Source organism: Orycteropus afer, unplaced genomic scaffold, assembly GCF_000298275.1.
Source record: "Orycteropus afer afer isolate SDZICR_OR568_19922 unplaced genomic scaffold, OryAfe1.0 scaffold00318, whole genome shotgun sequence".
NCBI classification, from domain to species: Eukaryota; Metazoa; Chordata; class Mammalia; order Tubulidentata; family Orycteropodidae; genus Orycteropus; species Orycteropus afer.
In genome coordinates this window covers 621,134-631,625 of record NW_006921905.1, presented here as the reverse complement: position 1 = coordinate 631,625, position 10,492 = coordinate 621,134, and the positions used below count along the sequence as shown (strand labels likewise).

Sequence of the window (10,492 nt, the reverse complement as noted above, 5' to 3'; positions counted from 1 at the left end):
GAAGGGAAATTAGAAACAAGGAGAAAGTTGGAAGAGTGCTGTTTATTGTAGGGATTGCAATGAATGTCACAAAACAAAATGTATATGACTTGTTGGATAGAAAACCAACTTACTCTTTAAACATACATCCAAATCAAAATAAAAGGAGTTATTGTAGAAGGATTCTTTGCAGATATTGACAAACTGATTCTGAAATATTTTTTTATGAAAAAGGAAAACACAAAATAGAAAAATTTTGAAAAAGAGCCAATTGGAAGTTATTATACTTGATCAAGTTAGTGTTGAATTGGTTAAAGGATAGATGTAGAGATCAATATAACAGAATAGAGTGCTTATGGCCAATTGATTTTTGACACAAATGGCAAGGTAAATCAATGGAGAAATGATAATCTTTTCAACAAACAGTGTTGAAACAACTGCTTATTGCATCTGAAAAAAAGAGCCACAACTCATATCTTGCACCATATATAAAAGTTAGCTTGAAATGATTATAGACCTAAATGTAAAACTTAAAACTATAAATCTTTTAGAAGAAAAGATAGGAGACAATCTTTGTGACCGTGGGTTAGGCAAAGATTTTTTGATATGACACCAAATGCATAATCCAAAAAAGAAAAAAAAAAAAAGATAAACCAGGCTTACTGAAAATTAAAACTTCTGCTCTTTGAAAAATATTGTTAATAGAATGTAAAAATAAGCCTCAAATTAGGAGAAAATATTTGCAAATTACATATTAACAAAAGACTTGTGTCCAGAATATATAATGAACTATCAAAGCTTGATAAGAAAACAAACCCAATTTAAAATGAGCAAAAGATTAGAACAGACACATCACCAAAGAAGATATACACAGATGGCAAATAAGCACATAAAAAGAATGTCAACATCATTCATCATCAGGGAAAAGAAAATTAACCCCATGATGAGATACCACTACATACCTAACAGATGCCACTACTCACAGTTAAAAAAACAAACACAAACAAACAAAAAAACACCTCATTAAGTTAAAGGTTAGAGAGAAAATAAGCCAGCTGGTATTGCCTACGTTGTAGGTGGGAATGCAAATGGTACAACCACTTTTAAAAACAATTTGGCAAGTTTTTTGTATATATATATATATGTGTGTGTGTCTGTGTGTGTGTGTGTGTGTGTAGTCAAATGCCTTAGGCACTGCACCACCAGAGCTCCCTGTATACATGTGCAAATGTGCGTGTGTGTGTGTATATATATATATGTGTATATATATATATATATATATATATGTATAGTTTAACATACATAAGCCATAAACCTAGCAGCCTCACTCCTAAGTATTTACCCAAATACAATAAAAACATTTTCACACACAATCCTATACACAAGTATTTATTTTATTTTGTAAACTTCAAACTTGAAAACACAAAGATTCCTCAATAGGACAATGTATATATAAATTGCATATTCATACAGTACAATACTCTCCAGTGACAAAAAAGAATGAACTGCTTTTATCAGTAACAGTGGGAATAAATTTCAAATGCTTTATGCTAAATGAAGGCATATAGACTGAAAAGTCCACATACAGTATGATTCCATTTTTATGACATTCCAACAAAGGCAGTTTTGTAGGGACAGAAAACAGATGAATGGTTGCCAAGAAAAGGGTTGTCTATAGAGTGGGCGTTTGCGGAAGGGAGTGACGGGGTTCTTCTATATCTTGACTTTGATGATAGTTATATGACTCTAAGAATATTTTATAAGTCTTAAAGAAATGACACAAAAAAGGGTGAATGTTACTATATGTAGATTGTATCTTAATTTAAAAATGAGGAAGAGTGAAGCTTCAGCTTTATCCAGACCTATTTGTTTTAAAGACTATGTACAATATATTGCACTGGGCAAATCTGCTGCAAAAGACCTCTTTAAGGTTTTAAGGAGCAACGATGTCACTTTGAAGACTAAAGTAAGCCTGACCCAACCCATGGTAGTTTCAATTGCCTCATATGCCTGTGAAAGCTAGGTAATGAATAAGGAAGACAAAAGAAGAGTTGATGCCTTTGAATTACAGTGTTGGCCTTAAAATACAGCTAATACCATGGGCTGCCAGAAGAGCAAATGTGTTCTGGAGGAAGTGCAGCCAGAATGTACGCAGAGGTAACAGTGGACACATTTCGTCTCTCGTAATTTGGTCATGTTGTCAGAAGGGAATTTTCCCTGGATATCATACTTGGTAAAGTATTATGTCAGTGAAAAAGGGGAAGACTCTCAATGAGATGGACTGACACAGTGGCTGCAACAATGGGTTCAAACATATCAAGGATTGTGAGGGTGGTGCAGGACTGGGCAGTGTTTTGTTCTGTTGTACATGGGGTCACTATGCATTGGAACTGACTTGATGGCACCTAACAACAACAGGTCAAATATAATTCCATTTTTGGGACATTCTATAAAAGGAAAGATTATAATAACAGAAATCAGACCAGTGTTTCCAATGGACTGGATGGCTGTAGGAGACTGAACACAAGCTGCATTGAAGGAACTTTGGGTGGTTTATTCCAGATATTCCAGATCCTTATTTTGGTGGTGGTTAGATGATGATAGGTGTTTGTCAGAGTTCTTAGAACTATGATCCTACAATGGGTCAGTTTTATCGTATGTCAATTATACTTTATGTCAAACAGGTTAAAAAAAAAAAAAAAAACTGGGAATAGTGTTTCCAACTCATATTACAAAGAACTTCTTTTCCTAATATCTGAAGTGGTCCTAGAAATATAGAATGCAAAGATTAATAACAAAAATAGGAAAAAAAATCTTATATAGCTCTTACTATGTTTCAATTTGGGAGCTCTGATAGTGTAGTGCCTAAGGCACTTGACTGCTCACCAGAAGGGGGAAGATTGGGAGATCTATTCCAGAGTGATACTGCCTTGGAAACCCAAGGAGGGGTCACTATGAGTCAGATCCGACTTAATGGCAGTGAGTGATTATATATCTATGTCTTTATATCTTTATCATTATGTATCTATATATATGCTGTGTGTGTGTGTGTACAAGGTTGTTGTGAGAAATAGATGGGAAAAAAAAAACCCTGATAGATCAAATAGATGGAAAATTAGAAGTGTTTAGAATACATGAATGGGAAAAAAAAAAGAGAGAAACTCTGCACTCAACAAACAGGGGGTAAAATTTATTGTTAAGGGTATATGAACTACTTACCAAAAAAAAAAAAAAAAGACTGTAAATAACTAAACAAAGTACTTGAATCCAAAATATATTAAAAACTTGTAGGAAAACAAAATACTTACCCCCTGTTGTGAAGAGCCAATAATCACAACGGATCGAAGAGAGAAAGCAAAAGGTTTATTGAGTATCGATACCCAAGGAGACAGTGAGAATCATTTCTCCAAAATGTCTGTCTCCCCCACCTGGGGAACTGTTAGGGTTTTTACAGGGGATTGGGCTGAGGGGGAGGAGGATTTAAGCAATGCTGATGTTTCCTTCTTGTTATTGGGTTGAGTTGCTGTTGCTTGGTGACCTCTCTGTTCTTCTAGTCAGTGATAAAAACCATCCATGGTCTGGAGAATCATCTTTCAGTTCACCACACCTGCCTAAAGAAATAAATTCTACCAGGGGGAGAGTATGGGAGTGGCCATCTTCAGGCCTCTTGGCCCAACAGCTGCCAGGGATATCTTTGTTTTCTTCTTTATCTTGGTTGTTCCCAGGCTTGGTGTCTCTTTCCTCAGTGTCATCTAGGTTCATAGGCTACGGTTCTCAACTGAAACTAATTGCAGAAAAGAGTTATGCTTCAAAGAATACAAAATTGGGAATAGTAAATCTAAAAACTCAGCACCTGTAGAGAAAAAAAAAGGCTGGCTATACTATTTATTTGAAAATCTGTTAGCTTGTGAGGGTTTTTGTAATTTTCAGTGAGGGGCCCCTTCAGCCTGCTATTTCAGCCTTCCTCAAACTCTCCAAGATCAATATGAAAAATGTAAATGGAATCCTAGAGAATGTATTATTTTATGCCTTATTTCTTTATTCAATTTTATTTTTATAAGATTCATTCATGTTACTACATGTAGCTTTTGTTTATTCATTTTTATAGCTTTATAGTATGTTGTGACTCTACAATAACTGACTTACCCATTTTACTGATGATGGAATTTGGTTTATTTTACATGAGACTGTACAAAAAAAAAAAACAGTGAACATTCTTCAGCATGTACCTTGGTACACATAAGCTCAAAGTTATGCTTAAGAGTAGAATTGCTGGGTAATTGTGAGAATTTTCAAAATTTTAGAAAATATCCCATAATCTTTAGCAATCACTCCTATCCCCACCCAACCCCAACACCCACTCCAATCCCAGGCAAACACTAATTTAATTTTTGTATCTACAGATAATCACTTATTCTGGACATTTCGTATCAATGGAATCATAACTATATATGGCTTTTTGTTTCTGGGTTGTCACTTAGCATAATGTTATCAAGATTCATCCGTGTTGTAGGACATATCAGTGAGTACTTCATCCCATTTTATTGGTACACATTCCTTCAACAAATAAGCGCCTAGGGTCAATGCTGGAAGCTTTGATACCGTGCTTTTTAATCTCAAAACACTTTTCAAATACAGGACCTCGTTTAATCTGGTAATAACACTGTGAGATGTTAAGACAGCTGGATTCATTTTTTCCCACTTAATGAGTACTTAACTGTTCTGTATGTCAGTTCTTTCAACTGCAAAACTAGGCTAACAAGATGGTTTCCCTCATCATTTTGTCAGGATGAGGTAATTATGCAACGAGGTGAGCATGCTTTCTGGCACATACTAAGATCCCCAGCAATGTTAGGCGCTGCTGTTACAACGACTGTAGAATGGGCACGATTCCAATCATTGGGTGAACTCTGAGAAGGAGTTCAAGGTGCCTGTGGTGCTCTCTGAGATGGATTAAAGCCGTAAACCCCAGAGCGCCAAAGCTTTCCGAGAAAGATGAGTTTTCTAACTAGAGAGAAAAGAAAAATGCTAACACCCTTCGCTTTTCCAAGGCCATCTCCCGGGAGTTTGTGCGGGTTCTCTTAAGAATCCAGCGCCTAGACCCTGCCAAGCTCCACCCTGAACTGTCCCCTAAGGGGCGGTGCAGCTGGGAAAGGCCGGGGGCGGTGCAATAGGGGCCGGGGAGATGCAGGGGGTGGAGGGACACTGTTGGGAAAGGGGCGGGGCGTGGTGGGGGACTGGGCGGTGCTGGAAGCCACAAGTCTGAGCAGCGACCACAGCCCGCTTATCCAGCAGAAGGGTAGACCCGCATCCCAGCCATGCTCGCGGCTCTGGGCTCCCTGGCGGCTACCCTCTGGGCAGGGTTCCATCTCCAGGCTTTCTTGCTGGGTGCGGTCACCTTTTTGTTCTTTGTTGATTTCCTGAAAAGGCGGCGCCCAAAAAACTACCCACCGGGGCCGCCAAGGCTGCCGTTCATTGGCAACTTCATTCCACTGGACTTTGAAGGGACGCCCCTGGCGTTTCAGCGGGTATGAGCGGGCGAAGGGTCCTGGTACTGGTCCTGAAGGGGTATTCCGGGGAACTAGAGGAAGCGGTGGCGTAGTGAATAAGACACTTGACAGCTAACCGAGAAGGCAGACTGGGCGATCTACTTTCGTAAAGGTTTACCGCCTCAGAAAACCAATGGGGGCCACAATGAGGCGAAATCAACTAGATGGCAGTGAGTTTTGTTTGGTTGTGGAAGTTTTGTTTGGTTGTGGGAGAAGCTGAAGGAGCCTTCAGCTCAGTTATGATTCGAACTCACCAGCAGATTCCGAAAGAAAGATATGGTTGCCTGCTTCAACAAACATTACAGCCTTGAAAACCCTATGGGGAGTTCTACTCTGTGCTGTAGCGTCACTATGAGTAAGATGGACTCAATGTGCGGCAGGTTTTTTGTTTTTTGTTTTGTTTTGTTTTGTTTGAGTGGAGCAGGGTTTTCTGGTTCTGCGGCTAATTCCAGTAATCTGGGTAAACTCTTTGAGCCTTGTTTTCCTCACCAGTCAACTAGCATGATTCTTCCTGCTCTTTGTAAAATGGGTGAAGTATCATAAATTATTCATATATGATTAGGAGCTCTAGTGGCGTAGTGCCTAGGGCATTTGACTCCTAACCGGAAGGTTGGGGGTTCAAATCCATCAGCCACTTCGCAAAGGCAAATGGGGCAATCTACTTCCATAAAGATTTGCTGCCTCAGAAACCCAATGGGGGTCGCTATGAGTTGGAACCAACTAGATGGCATTGAGTTTGGTTTTTTTTGTTTGTTTGTTTGTTTGGTTTAGGCATGCTGTGTTCCTTAACTTTCTTCTTCTTCTTTAATTTTTATTGTGATTTGGGTGAATGTTTACAGAGCACATTCATTTTCCATACAATAGTTTACATATTTTTTTCATGACATTGATTGCAATCCCCATTAATTTAACAACTCTCTTCCCACTCCTCCCTGTGGTTACCTTTTCCCTGTGTCCTTTCCTATGCATTCCTGCCTCTGAGCTATCTTCCTGTGTAACTACTGCCCTTCTAATCTCCTGTGGTTGGTTGTTCTAGGGAATGTATCTACCAGGTGTAAATGTTCACCTTATACGCCAGTCTAATGTTTGGCTGGAAGACAGGAGAGTGAGTTCAATTCTAGACCTGAAGAGCATCTAGGGACCATAGTCTTGGGGGTTTCACCAGTCACTATCAGACCAGAAGCCTGGCCCTTTTTCATGATTTTCAGTATTGTTCTACATTTTTCTCCCACTCTCCCCAGAATCTCCTATACTGATCCCTTTCCAAGTAGTTGATAGTGGTAGCCAGGTGCCATCTAGTCCTGGTCTTAGGGTCATGTAGGATGAGGTTTGCATGGTCCACTAGTCTTGGGTTAATTGTTTCCATGAGTCTGATTTTCTTCATTTGTTCCAGGTGAGAAGAGACTAATTGTAGCATCTTAGATGACTGCTTGAAAACTTTTAAGATCCCAGTTGTTACTCACCAAAGAAGGATGTAGAACAATGTTTTTGTGTAGTATATTATGCCAATTGAGCTTGATGTCTCCCATGACCATTCTTTGCTGTCTTTTTAATCTACTGACTCTATTAATTACTGAGAGAGGGTGTTGAAGTCTTGAACTGTATTTGTGGATTTATCTATTTCTCCATTTAGTTATCAGTTTTTCCTTCAGGTATTTGGCAGCTCTGTTCTCTGGGGCATGGACATTTAAGATTGTTATGTCTTCTTGCTGAATTGACCTTTACATCATTACGTAATGTACCCTTTGTCCTTTGTGATTTTCATCGCTCTGAACACTACTCTATCTAATATTGATAGAGCCACTTGCAATCTAGTCATTTCTTCTCTTATTTGATTATAATTTGCATGCTACATGTTTATCCATTCTTTTACTTTTAATCTCTTTATCATTATATTCAAATGAGGTTCCTATAGACAACTTATAGTTAAATTATCTTTTTAAATTCATTTTGCTAATCTCCTTAAATTGGTATATTGTTGTTAGGTGCCGTCAAGTGGACTCCAACTCACAGTGACCCAGTATGCAGCAAAATGAAACACTGCCCAGTCATGTGCCATCCCCACAAATCCTTGATATACTTGAGCCCATCCTTGCAGCCACTGTGTCAGTCTATCTCACTGAGGGTCTTCCCCTTTTTCACTGACCCTCTACTTTGTAGTTGTTGTTATTTGCCATTGAGTCGGACCTGATTCATAGCGACCCCTCCTTGGGTTTCCAAGGCATTATCACTACCAAAATAGATTGCCCAACCTTCTTTACCAAGCATGATATTCTTCTCCAAGGAATGGTCCCTTCTGACAACATGACCAAACTAGGTGAGATGAAGTTTGTCCATTCTCACTTTTAAGGAACATTCCAGCTGTACTTCTTTCAGGACTGATTTGTTCCTTCTTCTGGAAGTTATGGTACATTCAGTATTCTGCGCCAACACCATAATCAAAAGCAGCAACTCTTCTTCAGTCTTCCTTATTCATTGTCCAGCTTTCACATGCAAATGAGGCAACTGAAAACACCATGACTTTGTTCAGACTCACCTTAGGCTTCAAAATGATATCTTTGCTCTCCAAAACTTTAAAGAGGTCTTTTGCACAGAATTGCCCAGTGCAATAAGACATCTGGTTTCTTGATTGCTGCTTCCATGGATGTTGATTATGGATCCAAGTAAAATGAAACCTTTGACAATTTCAATCTTTTCTCCATTTATCATGATGCTGCTTATTGGTCCAGTTGTGAGGATTTTCATTTTCTTTATGTCAGGGTATAATCCATACTTCAGACTGTAGTCTTTGATATTCATCAGTAAGAGCTTTAAATCATCTTCACTTTCAGCAAGCAAAGTTGTGTTCATATGCATATTGCAGGTCGTTAATGAGTCTCCCTCCAATTCTGATGTTAGGTTCTTCTTGAATAAATATTTTGAAAGGATACAACCCTGACACACACCTTTCCTGATTTAAAACCATCTAGTATCCCCTTGTTCTGATGTCATCCCACAATTCGTCTGGTTTTCAATCATTGGTGCTCAATGCATCAAATCTGTTCTTGAGATGGTCTCTAAATTCAAGTGAGATGTAATCGAGGTCATATTTTGACTCTCATGGGCTGGTTTTAATTGTCTTCAGCTTCAACTTGAACTTGCATAGGAGCAATTGATGGTCTGTTCCACAATCAACTCCTGGTCTCATCTTGGCTGAAGATATTGAACTTCTCCATCACCTTGTTCCACAGATGTAGTTGATCTGATTCATGTATATACCATCTGGTGAGGTCCCCTTGTATAGCAACCATTTATGTTACTGAAAAAAGTATTTGCAATGAATAAGTTGTTGGTCTTGCAAAATTCTGTCATGTGATTTCCAGCATCATTTGTCTTACCAATTTTACATTTTCCAACTAGCAGTTTCCAACTTTTGCATTCCAATCATCAGTAATAATCAATACACCTAGATTGCATGTTTGGTCAATTTCAAACTGCAGAAGTTGGTAAAAATCTTCAATTTCCTCATCTTTGGCTTTGTTGGTTGGTGCATAAATTTGAGTAATAGTAGTGTTAACTGATCTTCATCACTTCTAAGGAACATTCCAGCTTTACTTCTTTCAGGACTGATTTGTTCCTTCTTCTGACAGTTATGGTACACTCAGTATTCCCTTACTATATATTATTTGTTTCTTTATATAATGAATTGTTTAAAGATGTACAGTGAAAAGTATGCTCTTGTCTAGGAAGTCTTCTCATATCCATAATAATGGATATTATCATATCACTGACAGCATTGTACTTCAGGATATATCTTGAAACATTTTTTTGTGATCATGAATTTCATGCCATTCCTCTTCAATTTGTCATTCCCAATATAGTAGATCATATGTTTGTCTGATTCCAAATGGCCAAAACCAGTCCATTTCAGCTCACTAATGCCTACGATACTGATCTTTATGAGTTCCATTTCATTTTTGACAACTTGCCATTTTCCTAGATTCATACTTTGTACATTCCATATTCCAATTATTAATGGATGTTGGCAGGTGTTTCTTTCAATTTTGAGTTGTGCCACATCAGCAAATGAAGGTCCTGAAAGCTTTACTCCATGCATGTCATTAAAGTTGATTCTACTCCAATGTGGTAACTTTTCCCCAGTCTTAATTTGAGTGCTTTATGACCTGAGGGCCTCATCTTCTGGTAGTATCTCAAACAACTCAGGGCTATTTATAAAGTTTTCCAGTAATATATCAGACAGTGTTTCACTGCTATTCATAAGGTTTTCACTGGACAGTACTTTGAGAAGTGGATGTTCTCTTCCTTCTTCTAAGTCTGTCTTAGTCAGGAAGCTCTGTTGAAACCTGTCCACAATGGGTGATTCTGCTGGTATATGAAACCTGTGGCATAGCCTCCAAACTACCAGAGTACAACAAACTGATAGACGAGTAGTGGACCTGAGTTATAGCATATGTCATCTTCTCTTATGTGTTACAGTTCTCTGCACAGTCAGCCTCCCCCAAGAGATTTTGGTATTTTAGGACAACACCATGTCATATTGATCGTTGAATTGTCTCCATTTAGGAAGAACTCCTATCCGGGGAGCTCTAGTAGACTAGGGGGTAAGGCATTTGGTTGCTGCAGTTCAAACACACTAGAAGGATAATCCATAGGAGAATCATAAGGCAAGATTTACAGATTTGGAAACTCAACAGGATCGCTATGATCAATTCAATGGCAGTGGGTTATTTATTTATTTGTTTATTTATTTTAATAGCATAGCAAAGTGAAAAGGAAATTGGTAACTCAACCAACTCATGAAAACAATGGATTGTGCTTGAATTTTATTCTTCCAGATTGTTCTCAGAAATCTAGTATATCCCCCAAAAAATACATGTGAAATTGGGATTCTTAACAGGAGTCTGTGTGCCCCCAGGGTACTGGTGAACCCCTGAAACTGCATGCACAACTATATTCATATATAT

The 10,492-nt window shown here is 38.4% G+C and overlaps 1 protein-coding gene across 1 annotated transcript in view; it reads left to right on the top strand.

The window, feature by feature from the left end:
* Positions 1–5,297: 5,297 nt before the first annotated feature.
* LOC103206450 (cytochrome P450 2J2-like) overlaps positions 5,298–10,492 on the top strand; it is a 55,477-nt gene continuing 50,282 nt past the window's right edge. Inside the window, exon 1 of the mRNA XM_007951906.1 lies at positions 5,298–5,507. Within this exon, the coding sequence (XP_007950097.1) occupies positions 5,298–5,507 (210 nt within the window). The remainder of the gene's footprint in view (positions 5,508–10,492) is intronic.